Genomic DNA, 19,154 nt, shown 5'->3' with positions numbered 1-19,154 from the left:
CTAATTCCTAGACAGACTCAGGCTTTGCAGGTCGGGGGTGGGTTGGTGGTGGGAGGGAGAACAGAGGTAGGAAAGCAGAGACATCAGCACCTTATGGGAGCAAAATGGCACCAATCTCTTTGCTTCAAGATCACCCACATTGCTCACCACTACTCTTCCCCCACTGGACTTTCTAGTACCTTCCAAGAAGCACTTCACAATAGACAGTATAATGAATTTTTATTATGATTATTTCAATTAAAAAAAATAAGCCCAGAAGTCTCTGGGCAATAAGCTAAAATACAATAAAAAGCAGTATCTTAGTGTTAGCGACATACCTTGCTGGCATGCAGTGACGCAGTAGTAGTAGTAGTGCCTTCAATGCAGGCAAGGCTCTGTAGAAATTTCCACATTATTTCCTACCACTTCCCCTTTTTTCAGAAGTCCCTACTGAAATGAGAGATGAAACTGAGGCACAGAGGTAAAGGAACTAGCCTGAGGTCAGACTGCCAGGAGAATCAGACAGGAACTGAGCCCAGAAAATCCTGACTGTTCCACCCAAAATGCTACCCAGATACAATTCTGTGGCTATTGCCCAGCAGGAGAAGAAAAACAGTGTCTTCTTCTAAGTGACCAGTTAATAACACCCCGTGGGGCGGCAGAAAGTGTCACAGGAAGCAGCCCTGACTTGATGCCCAGCGATCTGGGCCAGAAGCTAGTCAACAGGACTCCCGTAATGTTCCAGGGCCCCTCCTGCCCCCTTGCCTCCAATGCACAGCCCTCACTATAAAATCCAACCCTCCTTGTGGAAAACCAGCTGCACCGCCTCGTTCACATCATTCACGATGTGGGATGCCTCCATGAGCCCCGGGCTGAAGCTGAAGTCCCGGTGCCCATGGAATGGAGCCTCCTCTGCACCCTGGACAGGCTGGGTAGGCTCTGAACCCTTGGGATTGTACACACCAGTGCACACCAGGATAGAGGCGCAGCTCTGCGTTGCTGAGGGTCGTTGCCTCCACAAGCCACCAGCCCCCTGCTTCTCTGCCCCATCATGCTTCACCATCTGCAGGTACTTGTGGAACAGGTTGGCACCGTAGACATCAGACATAGGATTATCACTGGCAGGGGTAGCCATACCAGAAAAGGAAAGAGGAAAAAAAAACCCAGTTCAGTGTTACAAGGTAAAGAGAGCGAAGGACAGCTGTGGAACTGGCGTGCATTTGATACAAGGAAACAAGGGAGTGATCAGGTATGGAGGAAGAGCAGGGGGAGTCTTGAAAGGGATGAGAAGCTGGAGCAGCACTTACCCAATAGCATAGAGTTTCCGAATGGGGGCCACCCAGCCCCGCCTCTCCGCCTGCTGCCTGATCAGGTCCTCTGCATACTGGTAAGTGAGGACGCTGGGTTTGCCCATCAGACCTTCGTATCGCAGCTCTTTGCCCGTCATTTTTCGGTAAATGGTTTCCAGGCACAGCAAAAAGGTGCCATGGCCAAACCTGTCAGAGAAGAGAGCTCAGCAGTTCAGGCCTCCCCTCACAGGCCCTAAGCAGGACCCTATACCTTTCACTCCAGCACCCTGTTGGTGACAGGTAAGTGAACTTATTTCTAGTAAGAATGACATTACCTATTTTTATGACCTGCTGTTATCTACTAACATTTGTTGAGCACTAGAGATGGCATATCACACTTACCTCTCAGAATAACCCCATGAGAGAGCAGTCATTCTCCTCATTTACAGTGAGAAGACTGAGGCATAAAGATTAAGTAACTTGCCCAACATGGCAGAGCTAGGATTACAACCCAAGCAGTCAAGACTCCACAAACTGAAGTTTAAATTCAGCTTTAAATTTGTGGAGACTAGGGGCGCCTGGGTGGCGCAGTCGGTTAAGCGTCCGACTTCAGCCAGGTCACGATCTCGCGGTCCGTGAGTTCGAGCCCCGCGTCGGGCTCTGGGCTGATGGCTCGGAGCCTGGAGCCTGTTTCGGATTCTGTGTCTCCCTCTCTCTCTGCCCCTCCCCTGTTCATGCTCTGTCTCTCTCTGTCCCAAAAATAAATAAACGTTGAAAAAAAAAAAAAAAAATTTGTGGAGACTACTGGTTGCCATTCTCCCCTTCTTTCTCAGTGTCAATTTGTAGCTTACCATATTGTGACCCGATGTAAAAAGTACTCCCTTGCCTCCACTGCAGCGAGGTGAGCAGCCATGTGAATAAGCTACAGGCAAAGAGTCAATGAAATCAGAAGTGCTGGGCTAAACTATTAGCAAGTGTAAAATTGGGGAGTATAAAATTGTTCCATCCTTCCCCACTCCTTCCTGCTGCCTGGAATGCTGATATGGCAGCTGGAGTTCAGGCAGCCATTTTGGATTATGCTGTGAAGAGCCAAGGATTGCACAGCAGGAAGACAGAGGGAGCCTGTCCCAGATAGGTGGGACTTCCACACAAGCCCTGGACTGCTTACCGCATACTTCTTTAACATGAGAAAGAAAGAAACTTCTATCTTGTTTAAGACACTTTTGTTTTGGGTTTTCATCCCTGGCTGCTAAACCAAATCTTAACAGATACTGTCCAACATATTAAAGTTGTATTTCACAAATCAAAACCACATTGAGATACCACCTCACACCAGTCAGAGTGACTAAAATAACAACTCAGGAAACAAGAGATGCTGGCAAGGATGTGGAGAAACAAGAACCCTCTTGCACTGTTGATGGGAATGCAAACTGGTGCAGCCACTAGGGAAAAGTGTAAAGGTTCCTCAAAAAATTAAAAATAGAATTCCCTACGACCTAACAATAGCACTACTAGGAATTTATCCAAAGGATACAGGAGTGCTGGTGCATAGGGGCACATGTTACCCCAATGTTTACAACAACACTTTCAACAATACCCAAAGTATGGAAACAGCCCAAAAGTCCATCAACGGATGAATAAAGAAGATGTGGTATATCCATACAATGGAATACTACTTGGCAATGAGAAAGAATGAAATTTTGCCATTTGCAACCACGTGGATGGAACTAGAGGGTATTATGCTAAGTGAAAGAAGTCAGTCAGAGAAAGACAGATATCATATATTTTCACTCATATGTGGAACTTGAGAAAGTTAACAGAACACCATGGGGGAAGGGAAAGGGAAAAAAAAGTTACAGAGGGAGGCAAACCATAAGAGACTCTTAAATACAGAGAACAAACTGAGCGTTGATGGGGGCTGGGAAAATGGGTGATGGGCATTGAGGAAGGCACTTGTTGGGATGAGCACTGGGTGTTGTATGTAAGCAATGAACCATGGGAATCTACCCCCAAAGCCAAGAGCACACTGTACACTCTGTATGTTAGCTAACTTGACAATAAATTATATATTAAAAAAAAAAAGAAAATTTAAAAATAATAATTAAAAAACAAACTTGTATTTCAGTGTCATTTATGTGACAAATTTTATTTTCAATTTTTAAATTACTGAATGAAAATTAATCTCGGGGTGCCTGGGTGGTTTAGTCGGTTAAGTGTCCGACTCTTGGTTTCAGCTCAGGTCATTATCTCACAGTTTACAAGTTCAAGCCCTGCGTCGGGCTCTGTACTGACAGTGCAGAACCTGCTTGGGATTCTCTCTCTCCCTCCCTCTCTGCCCCTCCCTTGCACACGCTCTCTTTCAATAAATAAATAAAAACACTTAACAAAAAAAAAGAAAGAAAATCAATCTCAAATTTAGTTTATAAACTGAAATTTGCCCCTGGCTATTCAGTTCCAGCCTACATAACCAAACCCCTCTCACCTAGTGTCAGCACACACTAACTATAGGAAGAATACTTTAGAAAAAATATCTAACCTCAGCATGCAGAAATATACGTTTTATAAAATATTTATTTTGAGAGAGAAAGAGAAAGCACAAGTGGGGGCAGACAGAGAGAGACAGAAAGAGAATCCTAAGCAGGCTCCATGCTCAGCTCAGAGCCCCGATGCAGGGCTTGATCTCATATTGTGAGATCATGAACTAAGACAAAATCAAGAGTTGGATGCTTAACCGACTGAGCCACACAAGTGCCCCTGCAGAAATATATCTTTTAAAGTAACAAGGGAACACTTGTAACACTCATCTCTTTGGAGTTAATGAGTGACATGACTTCAGTCGCATCAAGTGTTGGGCCTGCTGCCCTCTGTTGATGGATCACTCACAGAGTGCACTGGGAATCAGTAAGTAGCAGAGAAAGAAAACTCTAGACTTTGGGCCTGCAGATTAAGAGCAGCCATACAGTACACAATAGCCATAGCTGCCCTTCCAGGAAGGCCCTCAAGGGCTAGGAAAAGCGCTGCCTAGACCGTTTTTAGCCTCCAAAAAGGACACGCCAGATGAGGTTTAAACAGCTGAGGAGAGAACATGGGCCTGCTCAATATCAATGTGCCTTTGAGAAAGTCACTTACCCACTGGGTCTCAAGCTCTCTGGCCTACACAATCATCAGAATAATTATTGCATACCCTGCCCTACATCTTAAGGGCAGAAAGAAACAACAAAGAACTCGTGCTACAGGGACAATGCAAGGAGCAGCTGTACTGCTGGCCTCAGAAGTCATCCATCATTTGGGCTCCATAGGCAAACACAGCATGTTCTGGAGGAGCCCAGCTGGCTCAGTCGGTGGAGTGCACAACTCTTGGTCTAGGGGTCATGAGCTCAAGCCTCACGTTGGGGATAGCGATTACTTTAAAAACTAAAAAATCTTGGGGCGCCTGGGTGGCGCAGTCGGTTAAGCATCCGACTTCAGCCAGGTCACAATCTCGCGGTCCGGGAGTTCGAGCCCCGCGTCGGGCTCTGGGCTGATGGCTCAGAGCCTGGAGCCTGTTTCCGATTCTGTGTCTCCCTCTCTCTCTGCCCCTCCCCCGTTCATGCTCTGTCTCTCTCTGTCCCAAAAATAAATAAACGTTGGGAAAAAAAAAAAAAAAATTTAAAAAAAAATAAAATAAAAAATCTTAAAAAAGGGGTACTTGGGTTGCTCAGTCGGTTAAGTATACGACTTGATTTTGGCTCAGGTCATGATTTCACAGTTCGTGAGTTCAAGCCCCACATCAGGCTCTGGGCTCACAGTGCAGAGCCTGCTCGGGATTCTCTCTCCCTCTCTTTCTCTCCCTCTGAAAATAAAATATATAAACTTAAAAAAAATAAAAATCTTAAAAAAAATAACATGTTCTGTTAAGATTCTGGAGGGCAAAGATCATGCGTTAAAGATCATCTCAACATATCTTCAATGTTCTGTAAGCTATACTTTTCATTTAATAATTAGAAGTGACCCATTGAAAATCCTCCCAGAAGATTAAGTTTCTGTGACAAATATGGGTTCTGCTCAGGCAGGGGTCTGACCGCCCAGAGTACTGACCACCCAGATGGTAGGAAACTGTCAGCAGGACCACCCAGGCAACAGATGGCAGTGGCCACCACAGTCAAACCCAGAGACTCTGTGTCCTCACCTGGGCATCCTGGCTTCAGCCATCCAAAGGAGATCCATGTTGCTGGCCAGGACAGGAAGATGGGGATAGGGGGCTGTTGCCAGACCAGTCCCAGGGTTCCCATTGCTGAGAAGGACATCCATGATCAGCTGCAGGCTGGTCTCCCAGCGGATTGGCTCCCCAAGGAGGAGTACCCCTTTAAAGAGTAAAGGCATGGAGGTGAGGGTTGCAGGGCACTCTGCCTGCCCTCTGTGGCTGGCAGGAGGAAGGCCCTTAGAAGGCCAGCTGATGCCAGCTGGCACCACCCAACCACAAGCTCTTCCTCCACAGTATACACCCCTGCAAGGCCACAGTTCCCAGAACCAGCCTTCAAAGAGCCACTCACCCATTCACAAAGGTGAACAAAGCCCAGGACCCAGGAAGGCACTTCCTAAGGGCTCCCACTTTCACTTGTATTCGCCAGTACTTCACAGAAGAGGTGAAAACAAAGAAAACCAGCAGCCAAGTCTCAAGCCTGCTTCCTCCGATGGACTAATGCTCTCCTGACCACCTCACTCACAAGTACCTGGCAAAGGGCTCATCTTCCTCAGCCACTTCTCTCTGAGCCCCAGAGGCCTGTAAACCTAACAGCTAGGACAGGGGGATCCAGAGTGACACAGACCTGCATTCCAAGTCCCTGTTAATTTTCCTTTGTGAATGTGGGCAAGTTATTTACCTTCTCTAAGCCTCGGCCTTCCCAAGTATGTAATAACAATACCTACTATTGTTTAGGATAAAAATGATGTAATAAAGCACTTAACCCATGCTGGACACACAGCACTTAGCAAATGGTAGCTGCCAATATAAGCTACAAGGCCAGTGACTGAACAAAACTGGTGGTCTCAAGGGGGAAGTACTGCCCCTTAGGGAGGTGTTCTAGAAACTGGAGGGTGTATTTTATTTTTTATGTTTATTTATTATTTTTGAGAGAGAGAGAGAGAGAGAGAGAGAGAGAGCAAGCGAGTGGGGGAAGAGCAGAGAGAGAGGGAGACGCAGAACCCGAAGCAGGCTCCAGGCTCTGAGCTGTCAGCACAGAGCCCAACACGGGGCTCAAACCCACGAACTGTGAGATCATGACCTGAGCAGAAGTTGGTTTCTTAACTGACTAGGTCACCCAGACACCCCTGGAGGATGTATTTTAATTGTAATGATCATGGCAAGGGATCATGGGAGGGGGCCAAGAATGCTAGATGCTCAGGACACTCCTACTAAACAATCAAAAACTGGCCCCTATTAACATTTCAGTGTTCCATCTGACATTCACAAAGGTGAAAAACCTATTTATAATTAATTGAGCTTAAGCCCTAATTTAATTCTACATGTAAACATAAAGTATTTTTTGGTAGAGTTTTCATACACTCTCATTTTCCAAAAATGCAACTATCATGTAAGTCAAGAAAAGACTGCACTTTATCTTTCCAAAACTTTACCAATAGCTGTTCCCTATTTTGGAAAATCACTTCACCAATGACAATGCTGCCCCTAATTTCTGAGTCACAAATAAAACACACCTATATCACACCTATCACACTTATATCAGGCTGCATTTGTAGCTGTAACATTCATGGTGATTCCATGTTTTGTATTATTATTTCACTACTTTATTATGTCTTCTTGAATAATCATTTACATGTTGAAGTACATATTACCTTACTAAAAAATGTTTGTTTTATCTCTCCCTCTTACAATTAGGGCTTTAGGGGCAGCTAGGTGGTTCAGTGAGTTAAGTGTCTGACTTTGGTTCAGGTCATGATCTCATGGTTCGTGGTCTCAAGCCACGCATTGGGCTCTGCACTGATGGTGCGGAGCCTGCTTGGGATTCTCTCTCTCTTCCTCTCTCTGCCCCTCCCCGACTCACGCACTCTCTCTCAAAATACATACATACATACATACATACATACATACATATATACATAAATAGGGCTTATGTTGAACTAGTTAATTTTTAATATACAGTATTATTCAGTACGTATTCAATTAATATACAGTATCAGTGAACTTCACTGCAGAGTAGTAAAGAGGACATTATGGTATTTTTGTTATACAAGGGAGAACTGGGTTTAATGGAGCTGTGAAACGCTGGTTTAGATAACCTCTGGGGGCCTTTCCATGCTAAGATTTTCTACACTTACAATTTTTCTGGAATACTAAGGCAAGTGACACGGGGAAGGAAAGATTAAAAACAAATGTCTCAGAGGTAGTAAGTGGCAGATCTGAGACTAGAACCCAGACGACCTGACATCCAATGCCCCTAGCAACCCTACCAGTCTGTAGGCACAGAGCGGCACTAGGACAGCCTGGAGGGCCAAAAGGAGAAGCACCCAGAGCCACGCCTATCCATCCCAGCAGAGGACCTCATTACCTTCAATGGCAGGGAAGTCGTTCCTTAGAAGGGGCTGCCAAGAGACAAAGAATAGGCCCATTAATGCCACAGTCGCAGTCCACTACCAGACAGCCACACAACCAGTTTCAAGGGGTAGCAGGAGGAAAGACACACTTTAGACAGATCAAAGACCACCCCCAGGCCTAGTCCAAGCCAAGGAGAAGCCAGATAGGACTGAGGAAGAAAATTTACAAAGAAAAGTAAAGAGAGAAAGAGCAGGGCTACCACAGAACAGTCTGAGGGAACCCACATATGAAAGTCTCCCAGGAGGAAGGGCTAGTCAGCTGTCCTTCTTCAGGACAGGAGGTAAGTTATAAGCCAAGCAAGAGTCTAGAATCAGGTAGCTCAAATGAAGGTAAGCCTATGGAGAAAAGGGAGGCCATCAGGGCATGATGGACCATTTCTCTCAACATGAGATGAGGAGGCAGGAGTCTTCAGTTTACCAATCTCCTGGAGTCCGTTCCTTTTCTAGACTATTAGTCCTGGCACTACTACTAACCAGCTATGTGACCTGGGGCAGGTCCCTTCCTCTGCACGGGGCTCAGTCTCTGAGCTGCTCTAAGATCTGTTCCAACTCTGACATTCGAGTTCTCCACATAATTTGCATGGTCCTAGAAGAAAGCCTTCAAAGGCAATGAAGTGCTCTATTCAATCAGAAAGTTCCAGAGAAAGGACTAAGGCTACATAAACAAAAGTTAAGCTTGTTTGTTTATAACTACATTTTTCCATATTTTGACAGTGGTTTGACTTAAACTGTAGGCCATATGACATAGAGTTCACATGAGGAAGGGGGGCCAAAGGCCATCAAGGGCGGGCAATTATACTCTAAAAGATCAACGAGAGGCTCCGTAACTAGTGATCAGAAGAGATAACAAGTCAAACCAGTGGTTCAAATAAGAGCCAAACCCACAAGGAATATGGACATACTCAGAGTTGCTGGTTACTTTTAAAAGCAAGCTGTTTCTCATAAGGACAACTTTCCACAGCAAGCTTCAGTATAAAGTAGCAGCAATGATTAATTTCACAAAGGTTAATGATTCTCCCAAGCAACACTCAAAAAGCCAGTTGGTAAAATATAAAACTCCTCACTGGAAATGCTAAGGCTTTGAAAGGGATTCTCAGCTAATTACAAACGATGTAGAAAGGAAAGCCCTTAGGAGCCAGTTGCTCTTCTGGGCCATCCTTGTGTATCTGGGGAACAAAATCCTTGGCCAGATATGCCTCTCCAAGATGGATAAGATGAAGTTCTTAGTGGGAGGGGTTGCAAGGCTGGTAAGAAGAACCCATGTGGGGAATAAGAGGACAAAACTAAACACAAGACACCCAGGAGCATGCTCATTATTACCGTGGTCTTTGGCCGCCGCTGGAGATCCACCATGTCAAGCACAGGAAAGGCCATTCGCAGCTCATCCACAGTAACCACATTCTCAAAGCCCAGTCTACAGCAAGATTAGGAAAGCAAAGCTGGACACTTCTGGGAGATGCCTCTAAGGTGAGGGGAACCAACACAGTCCCAACCAAACTAGTCCACCCAATCCCCAGACAGGAGTAAACCAGTGAGAGCCCAGACACAGCCCCGCAATGCCCATGGCAATCCTGGAGGACAAGCCATGACTGCACAGGCAGAGCATGTATGCACACCATCACTGAATGCATCGGTGGTCACTGGGCACACTCCGGTGCCAGGTCCTATGCTGGGCACTACCAGGGCACAGAAGCACACAAGAATCTCTGGCCTCAAGCTCACTACATGCCCAGGGCCCATTTAAACCAGCACTCTGTGAACAGTGCTGCCACATGTGTTGAGTTCAAAAGAGGAGACTCCTCAACAGGCTGGTAGCTGAACAGAGTCTAGAGAAGTCAGACGTGAGCTAACTCTTGAGGAGAAGCCAGATTCAGACAGTTTGGGGAGGCCACGAAGAGTGGAATGCCAGTGCCAACCAACCTCACCTCTCCAAGACCTGCCTCCATTTTCTTGCCCTCAATTCCCACTTAAAATCTTAACTGGGCATGGTTTCAGATTACTTTCAAAATGAATCTCTCAAAAATGCTTCCATTAGATCACCCTAACAGCAACAACACCTGCAATGACTCTCCTGCCCACATAAGTAAGTTTGCTGGCCTCTTGCCCAAGACACCACTCTTCCTCTTCTCATTCCCCACCCTGTCCCAATCCAATCTCCTGCTTTGGGATCCATGTCTTCCCTGCTCTCTTCAGCATCCTTACCTCCTTCCCCGCATGGAAAACCATAACCATCTCCCATGGCACAGCCACATCCCTCCATGAAGCCACCAGTCATTCCCACTCCCAGATCCTCCCTTCCCAACACCTGTGACTCTCAGAACCTGTACTGCACTCCTTGGTCTTCAATCATGTATCATCTTAAACACTCCTGCATCCTTTCTGGGTGTGCTACTCCTACCTCCTCAAGCATGAACCTTTTGAGGAAGACACAGCCCCATGTGCTTCTCTTGGTCTCCCTGCCCCTGCAGAGCACACAGCACAGGGCTGGTACAGAGGAAGTGCTCAACACAGGTTCACAAAATGAGCAAATGAATAAGCTGCTTGAGTACAGGGACCAAGTCTTCTGCCTCTTGAGTGTACACACACCCAAAAGGTTCACTGTAGATATTAGTTGATAAGTTGATTGAGCACCCCAAAGAACAACGCTAGAGCAGTCGTTCCCAAACCTAATTAGTTTTCTCTTTTAACATACAGATTGCTGATTTTTAATCTCAGACCTAGTAAACCAAGAATCTATATATATATTTTTTTAAGTTTATTTATTTTTGAGAGAAAGAAAGCATGAGCAGGGGAGGGGCAGAGAGAGAGAGGGAAGGGAGACGCAGAATCGGAGAAGCAGGCTCCAGGCTCTGAGCTGTCAGCATACAGCCTGATGCGGGGCTTGAACTCATAAACTGTGAGATCATGACCTGAGCCAAAATCAGGCACTTAACCAAGTGAGCCACCCAAGTGCCCCCAAGAACCTGTATTTTAAGCTAGATTCCAATTCAGGAAGATTCCAATTCAGTGGGCTGGCTTTTGGAAACTATCAGGAACCAGGACCGGCCATACCTGGGAGCCATCTTCCCTCCTTCCAGAGCCTACCACATATCCCATAAGCTCTGGCACCATGCAGTCAGAACACCTCACTATGGTCCCCCCTCAGCCATGGAAGGAAAACTCCAGTCCTGTCCTCTCCTCTTCAGCCAGAGCAAGAATCACCAAAAGGATACACTCGGGCATTTTCCACCAGGGGCCCCTGCCCAGACACCAGCATCCGCTTGTTGTGATATTGGGAGAAGAGCTTCATGGGGCTGTGAGAGAGAATGACTTGGTCTGGCTCCACCTGTACAGACAGCCAAAGACAGAGGACAGCAGAGGTGACACAACAGTTGAAAATAATGGGGAGATAGGTGGCTTCTTTCACTTAGAAAGGAAAAAAATCTGTGCAGAAAAAAGGTGGGGGCAGCCTTTTCTGGCACCCGGACACTTCTAGACACTACCCAAACAGGTGTGAAAAGAACCTACTTTGGCTCTTGCCACAAAAAACAAACAAGCAGGAAATGCCATTAGTCGTGGGTTCTGACCACTCACCAAACTTGTTCTCAGTTCCTCCAACTGGAGACCACAGGGTTTATGTGCATGTTCTTTGTCATTGTCACAGAAATATGCCTCTGACTTTGACTTTCTGTTTTCAGTTCTACTTAAAGACTTAACTTTTTAACATTTATATAATACAAACTCCAACAATGCAGCCAATATTCACAATGTTTTTGGAACCCTCTCTGGAAGGCACAGAAGGGAACCAGTTGTACTCTTTTGCTCTGCATTCACCCCCAAGCAATGTTGAACCCAGTCAATCAGCCACTTTATTTATTCTTTTGGTACCAAAGGGCTGTTTCCAAAAACTAAATCCACCCTTAACAAAGAAGGATGTGTCAATGTTGATATACCAAGTGGAGCTCCAAATGGGCAAAAAGGGACTGCTTTTGGGGGACAGTGTTCATTCAGTTGTGTACAACTTATTTATGAGAAACAAGAGTGCCACCTGGTATACAGAGATTTAGGAAAATGTGACCCTTGCTTTCCAGGGGCTGACAATCCAAAACAGACAATCCTGGTGCCTAGAAAAGAAATGGATATAAAGACAGCAGACTGAAACTATCTAATCCATGGGCAGGATTTTTGTGCTCAACGCATAATGATATATAAAAAAATGCCCATGCTGATGAGGCTCTACTCATGAGTCTAAGCTTGAACTTCAAGTTATTTTCTAGTACTGACCCAACTGGCCATGCCCGAGGGCTATGCAACACTGCCCGAACCCAGGAAAGGCAGCTTAGAGTTGGAAGGGGGGTGCCACCAGAACCACGTCTTTGGGCTTCCATGTCTCCACCTGCCTCACCTTGAACCCCAGCAGGGCTGACAGCTCCTGGGCTTTGCTCTGTTGTAAGATGTTCCCAGCATTCGTGACAAAGACCACGGGCACCCGCAGCTGCCCATGAGAGTTCACCAGCCTACGGAATGCTTCCAGAGCAGCAGGGATCACTCTGTGACCCCGCACCAGCACTCCATCGATGTCCAACAGGAACCCAAAAGTGGGCACGCTCTGCACAGTGGAAAGAGAATCACCACAGTGTGAGTCAAGAGGCAAAGGGGAAGAAGGAAAAGACCCTTACAAAGTGGTGTGCCTCATTATCCCCAGGTCACCTAGAGCTTTGAATAGAAAATGAGGACATGGAGGGCGCCTGGGTGGCTCAATCGGTTAAGCATCTGACTTCAGCTCAGGTCATAATCTTGTGGTTTGTGAGTTCGAGCCCTGCGTCGGGCTCTGTGCTGACAGCTCACGGAGCTGCTTCAGATTCTGTGTCTCACTCTCTCTGCCCCTTGCCTGCTCATGCTCTGTCTCTATCAAAAATAAATAAACATTAAAAAAAAAAAAAAAAAGAAAAAGAAAATGAGGACATGGGATTTCTGATAAGGCAAATCCATCTATAAAAATGAATTAGTCCCTTGTCATGTATTTTTAAGGATATAAGTATTTGGTTAAAACTATCTTTACATAATTAACATAAAAGAATTTTTAAGTGGAAAATACAGAAATTCAAAAACATTCCAGCACTTTAACATAACCAATCTCATCTCTTTGTTTTCTCCCATCCAAGTACTAACCAGGCCTGACCCTGCTTAGCTTCTGATTTCAGATGAGATTGGGTGTGTTCAGGGTGGTATGACCATAGACTCTTCTTTTTCTATTCTTATGCTTATCACATAGCTACAACAACACTTTATATGTTCGATTTTACATCCTGTTCTTCTTGCTTGACATTCAAATATTTTTATCTGTTACAACAGCCTTCATAATCATCTTTTATAATTTTATTACAACACACACGAAGTTAAAAAAAAAATTCAATTGCTATAGATGATATAAAAAATTTCTCAAGTTTCTTGTCTCCTTCTTCCACTTAGTGTTGTTTCCTATCTTGTATGTTTCCAGGAACTTTTTATAAATCTATAGTAATAACTTCTTATCTGTTAACTAACACAATGGCATTATATTTTATTTTCTTTTCCTTCTGACCTTTTTTTTTAGATACCTTTTGGTATCTCTTATTTATCTTTCCATATCAATATACATAGTTCTATCTCCTAAACATCATTTCTAGCTACATAATTCTCAGTGCATACTCTACTAACATTATATTTCCCCCTATTTTGGATACTTACGTTTTCCTACATTTTTGCTACTATGAATAATGTTATAAAGAACTTCTTCATGATTACTGGTTTTTCCTTAAGCTAGATTCATAAAAGTAGGAGTAATAAGTCAAGAGTGCAGGGGCACCTGGGTGGCCCAGTCGGTTAAGTGTCTGACTCTTGATTTCAGCTCAGGTCATGATCTCGCAGTCTGTGGGATCAAGCCCCACGCTGGGGCATGGAGCCTACTTGGGATCCTCTCTCTCTCTGCCTCTCCCCTGCTTGTGTTCTCTCTCTCAAAATAAATGAATACACTTAAAAAAAAAAAAGTCAAGAATGCAAACATTTTGGGACTCCTGGGTGGCTCAGTCAATTGAGTGACTAACTTTGGCTCAGGTCATAATCTCACAGTTCATGAGTTCAAGCCCCCACATCAGGCTTCTTGTCAGTACAGAGCTTGCTTCGGATCCTCTGTCCCCATCTCTGTCCCCTCCCCCCTCTAAAAAATAAATAAACAGGGGCGCCTGGGTGGCGCAGTCGGTTAAGCGTCCGACTTCAGCCAGGTCACGATCTCGCGGTCTGGGAGTTCGAGCCCCGCGTCAGGCTCTGGGCTGATGCCTCAGAGCCTGGAGCCAGTTTCCGATTCTGTGTCTCCCTCTCTCTCTGCCCCTCCCCCGTTCATGCTCTGTCTCTCTCTGTCCCAAAAATAAATAAAAAAAAAAACGTTGAAAAAAAAAAATTTAAAAAATAAAAAATAAAAAAAATAAAAATAAAAAATAAATAAACATTTAAAAATAAAATAAAATCATCTTAAAAAAAAAAAAGAGTACAAACATTTTAATGATGTGTAACCTATTGACAAACGTTTTCTAAAAACATGTATCAGGGCACCTGGATGGCTCAGTTGGTTAAGCGTCCAACTTCAACCCAGGTCATGATCTCTCATGGTTCATGAGTTTGAGCCCCACATTGGGCTCTGCACTGACAGCTTAGAGTCTGGAGCCTGCTTTGGATTCTCTGTCTCCTTCTCTCTCTCTGCCCCTCCCCTGCTTGTGCGCTCACTCACATGCGCTCTCTCATTCTCTCTCAAAAATAAATACTGGGGCGCCTGGGTGGCGCAGTCGGTTAAGCGTCCGACTTCAGCCAGGTCACGATCTCGCGGTCCGTGAGTTCGAGCCCCGCGTCGGGCTCTGGGCTGATGGCTCAGAGCCTGGAGCCTGTTTCTGATTCTGTGTCTCCCTCTCTCTCTCTGCCCCTCCCCCGTTCATGCTCTGTCTCTCTCTGTCCCCCCAAAAATAAATAAAACGTTGAAAAAAAAAATAATTAAAAAAAATAAAATAAAAAAAAAATAAATACTAAAATAAAAATGGGGCACCTGGGTGGCTCAGTCGGTTCAGCATCGGCCTTCAGCTCAAGTCATGATATCACACACAGTTCATGGGTTCAAGTCCCGCATCAGGCTCTCCTTGCTTCGGATCCTCTATGTCCCCCTCTCTCTGCCCCTCCCTTGCTCATTCTCTTTCTCTCTTTCTCTCTCTCTCTCAAAATAAATAAACAAACTTAAAGCTTAAAGTAAAAAAATAAAAACGTGTCAACTTACACGGCCACTGGTAATGCACTTTATGCTTGCGGATAATAATTTTCATATGTATCAAAGAGTTTGTTAATTATCAAAGGTCCTGTTAATTTAAAAGTTTAAAAATAATGGTATCTCTCTCAATATGTATTTCTTGGAACTTATAAAGTTGAACATTGTCCTTTTTAAGTTTATTTTTTTTAAGTAATCTCTACACCTAACATGGGGCTACAACACACAACCCTGAGATAAAGTCACATGCTCCTCCTACTGAGCCAATCAGGCACTCTGAACGTTGTCCTTTTTTTAAAAAAAATCATTCTTTGGATGCCTGGCTGGCTCAGTTGGTGGAGCATGTGACTCTTGACCTTCGGGTCATGACTCCAAGCCCCACATTGAGGAAAGAGATTACTTAAATTAAAAAAAAATTGTTTAGGGGGCGCCTGGGTGGCTCAGTCAGTTAAGTGTCCAACTCTCAATTTCGGCACAGGTCATGATCTCAAAGTCGTGGGATCAAGCCCTGCAGAGGGCTCTGCACTGACAGCGCGGAGCCTGCTTGGGATTCTCCCTCTCCCTCTCGCTCTGCCCCTTCCTCCCTCTCTCTCTCTCTCAAAAATAAACATTGAAATAAAAGGATAGGATATTAAGTTATATTAAGGAATTACTAATGTTGTTAGGTATGACAGCATTGTAGTTATGTTTAAATGTCATTTTCTTAGACGTACACACAGAAGAATCTGAGGGTAAAGTGATAAGAAATCAGCAATTCATTTTAAAATCTTACAGCTGGAAAAAACAAAAAATAAAAGCTTAACACTGGAAAAAAAGAGAGGGAGGAACATAAACAAAGCAAGTCATTAACTGCTAAAGTCATTAACTGTCATTAACTGCTAAATCTGGGAGATGGTTATATGGGTTCATATTACTGGTTTTGGATTTTTGAAAACTTACATAGTTAAAAAAAAATAAAATGTCTCATTTGTGCTGATGGCTACAAAATTTAACCATACATAGTTTTAATGCCCATATCCTAAATAGCCACAAAAGTTGCTCTCTTAGAAATAAGAATCCACAGACCCTGCTACCGAAAACCTTTTTCAGGACAATTTAGCAATGTCTTTAAGGCTCCCTCATCTCTAACTATATAAATGAGTAATCATACACCTCCAACCCTTAGATGAATGTATACAGAGAAACCAAGCACTCAGTAACAAGAAAGTGAAGGTAGAATTGTAACAAATGTGCCACATTAACACCCAGATATTAGTAACACAGGAAACGGGGGAAGGGGGAATATATATAGGATTCCTCTACAGTTTCTGTTCAATTTTTCTGTAAACCTAAAACTTTTCTAAAAAATAGTTTATTAAGTTCTTTAAACGAAGTTATCTATATAGAAAGAGACCTTCTCCTTTCTTTTTTTTTTTTTTTTCATTTTTCTTTTCATTCTCTTCTGTATCTGTGTTCTGAGTTTTCTTCTGCTATCACTTGTTTTGTTATCTTTTGTTTTTAACTAGTCCTGGGTATTAGGCCAAATCCTAAAGTTCTTATCTGTGGCACTGATAAAATGTATGGTTTAGGTTTGGGTTTTATTTTTAATGTTTATTTTTGAGAGAGAGACAGACAGACAGACAGAGAAAGGGGAGGGGCATGGAATCCTGAATCTGAGCTGTCAGAGTCTGATGCAGGACTCAAACTCACCGGCCGCAAGATCATGACCTAAGCCGAAGTCAAGACACTTAACCAACTGAGCTACCCAGGTGCCCCAAAATGTGTGGTTTTAAGATTAGTTTGAAGTGAAGGGACTACTAAGATGTTCCTTTGTATTTTTGCTTCTAACCTGGAATTGGTTTGGTATGTTTTCAACAACAGCATTAGAACTGTCTACTTTACTGTCTACTCCAATCACTTCCACATTTAAGAGAACTTACTATCTGCCAGTCATTGTGCAAAGTACCCTACATATACCAGAGAAAATACCCTACAGATATTCTTACAAAAACACTGCATGGTAAGTAATATCCTCAATACATAGATGGAGAAATTGAACCTTAGGAAGCTAAGTAATTTGCCTTAAGTCATTTAGTAAACAGTACAGGCAGGATTCAATTCTAAAGCTAGTACTCTGAAATGCTGACGCTACATGCCTTTCTTCCCTTTTTCTACTCTATCAGAAAGTCACTTGGAAATATCACCTGCAAAGACGCTAGAGTCAATACAATCGTTATAAGACAAAAAGTCCTTTTACCAAAATAGTCTCATTCCATGCTTCCAGCATGGCCACTTTTAGCTCTGTGGCACTAGTCAAGTCACTTAACTTCTTTGAATCTTAGCTGCTCCATATGCAAAAATGAGAACAGTGATAACATAGCTGTTAGGAGCTAGGACTCTGGCACCATACTGCCCTGGATTCCGGATTCTACCACTTACCAGCTGTACACCCTTGGGAAAGTTGCTTAACCTCTCTGTGCTTCAGTCCCTCCATCTGTAAAATGGAATAACAGTACTTACCTCATAGAGTTGTCATAAAAATTGTATATATTAGTAATTGTGAAGTGTGTGGCACAAAGTGCTGTTTTTAAAAATAAGTATTTAAAATTATCAAAGGGTTACCGTGAAAGCACTACATAAATGTATAATATTATCATCATTACACACAGAAATTGTGATTTTAGAAAACGAAGTGATCCTCTTAAAAAAAAAAAAGACAAATGGCCCAGGGGGAAGTGAGGGTGACAGATCTGACTACCTGCCTTATTAGGGTCCTGGCACAGTTGTCCACCAGCTGTTTGACCTTACAAAGAAAAGTACTTAAAAACTTGACTCCAAGCTTCAGCTTCCTTACTACAGGGCTATATCTACCTCCAAAGTTGTGGAATTATCACTTAAGCACCGGGACAAATTGGGGACCTTGCACCAGTTCTCTTCCTCTAGCCCCTCAGAGCTTCCCCTACATTCTGCATGTAACAGAGGCTCATTATAAGCACGGCCCACAAGCGAATGGAACCAAAGTAAAAAAGTCGCACAAAACCCACATTTATCTCTGGGCTGTCCGTTTATATAGGCGCGGATCCCAGAGAGGAGTCTATCGCGAGTCCCCGAATCTCTTTCAAATGTAGCTGAAATATCAAAACCGAAAGATTCTCATCCTGAAAAATCACAGAGGAAATGCAAGAATCACACTCTGACCAGGAAAACAGAAACACAGAAATTGCGGAGTAACTTTGGAGACGAAAGCAGCGAACGGCCAAGAAACAATCCTGGTGCGCGTTTTGGGTTTGTTTTGTTCATTCTCTAGCTGGAGTAACTTTTCTTTCAGGCCGAAGGCCCTGACTGAGGGGGAGGCGGGACGCGCCAGGGACACTCGTGCTCTGGGAAAGAACGAAGCGCACCGAGGTCAGTGGCCTAGTAAAAGCCATTTCCCAGGAGGCCGGGGATGCCGGAGTGGCCCGGCCCCTCCCTCCCTCCCGGCGGCTCCGGCCCCATCCCCAGCCCTGAGGACCTGCTCGGTGGGAACCTGGACTTTCTCACCTGTGCGGAGTCCGCGGCGTAACCTCTTCTGGGGGAGCGGCCCCGGAGCCCCGCCGCCGCGCGCGCCGCCCCCCACCAAAGCCCCGGCACCGCACCGACCGCCGCCAGGCTGCGGAGCACAGCCATCCGGCCGCCCGTCGCGCGCACGTGCAGACAGTCGCCACGGCCCGCGGCCGTCCCCGCCCACGTCCCCGCTGCGCAGCCAATCAGCGGCCGGGGAGCTCTCGGGCCGATCGGTGCCCGAGACATCTCGGGAGTTGTAGTCTCATGTCCGTGTCTGGAAGCCCGGTGAGGCGCGAGCCAGTTGGGGCTAGAGGTGGGACTGAGTTCTGAGTCAGGCTGGGCACGGAGTTGAGCACGAGCGGGGCGGGGCAGGCCAGGGGCAGCTGCAGGAACAGGGGCCGGGACTCAACCAGGTGCAGAAAGTTCTTGCCCGGCGGGCCGTGGTGGGGGTTCTGTTGGAGCGAAGAGGCGCAGGCCAAGTCTGGCCCTTAGTAGACGGACAC

General features: G+C 45.0%; 1 protein-coding gene across 1 annotated transcript; it reads right to left on the bottom strand.

Moving 5' to 3' along the window:
- Nucleotides 1–202: 202 nt before the first annotated feature.
- On the bottom strand, nt 203–18,897 carry HDHD5 (haloacid dehalogenase like hydrolase domain containing 5). The gene is made up of 8 exons (XM_047868089.1): nt 18,649–18,897; nt 12,247–12,450; nt 11,075–11,187; nt 9,183–9,276; nt 7,817–7,850; nt 5,437–5,611; nt 1,287–1,475; nt 203–1,097 (listed from the first exon to the last, which is right to left on the bottom strand). The coding sequence occupies exons 1-8, from the start codon at nt 18,895–18,897 to the stop codon at nt 764–766; spliced, it is 1,392 nt and encodes a 463-aa protein (XP_047724045.1). The 3' UTR covers nt 203–763.
- Between the last annotated feature and the right edge of the window lie 257 nt (nt 18,898–19,154).

Source organism: Prionailurus viverrinus, chromosome B4, assembly GCF_022837055.1.
Source record: "Prionailurus viverrinus isolate Anna chromosome B4, UM_Priviv_1.0, whole genome shotgun sequence".
In the NCBI taxonomy this organism is placed as follows: domain Eukaryota; kingdom Metazoa; phylum Chordata; class Mammalia; order Carnivora; family Felidae; genus Prionailurus; species Prionailurus viverrinus.
This window is presented reverse-complemented; position numbering and strand designations above follow the sequence as displayed.

Coding starts and splice junctions, on each gene's coding strand:
- HDHD5 (XM_047868089.1), bottom strand. CDS start 18,897: ATGTCTCGGGCACCGATCGGCCCGAGAGCTCCCCGGCCGCTGATTGGC. Junction 9,277..11,074: donor CTGGTGGAAAATGCCCGAGT/GTATCCTTTTGG, acceptor ATCTTGCTGTAG/ACTGGGCTTTGAGAATGTGG. Junction 5,612..7,816: donor CGACTTCCCTGCCATTGAAG/GTAATGAGGTCC, acceptor TACTCTTTAAAG/GGGTACTCCTCCTTGGGGAG.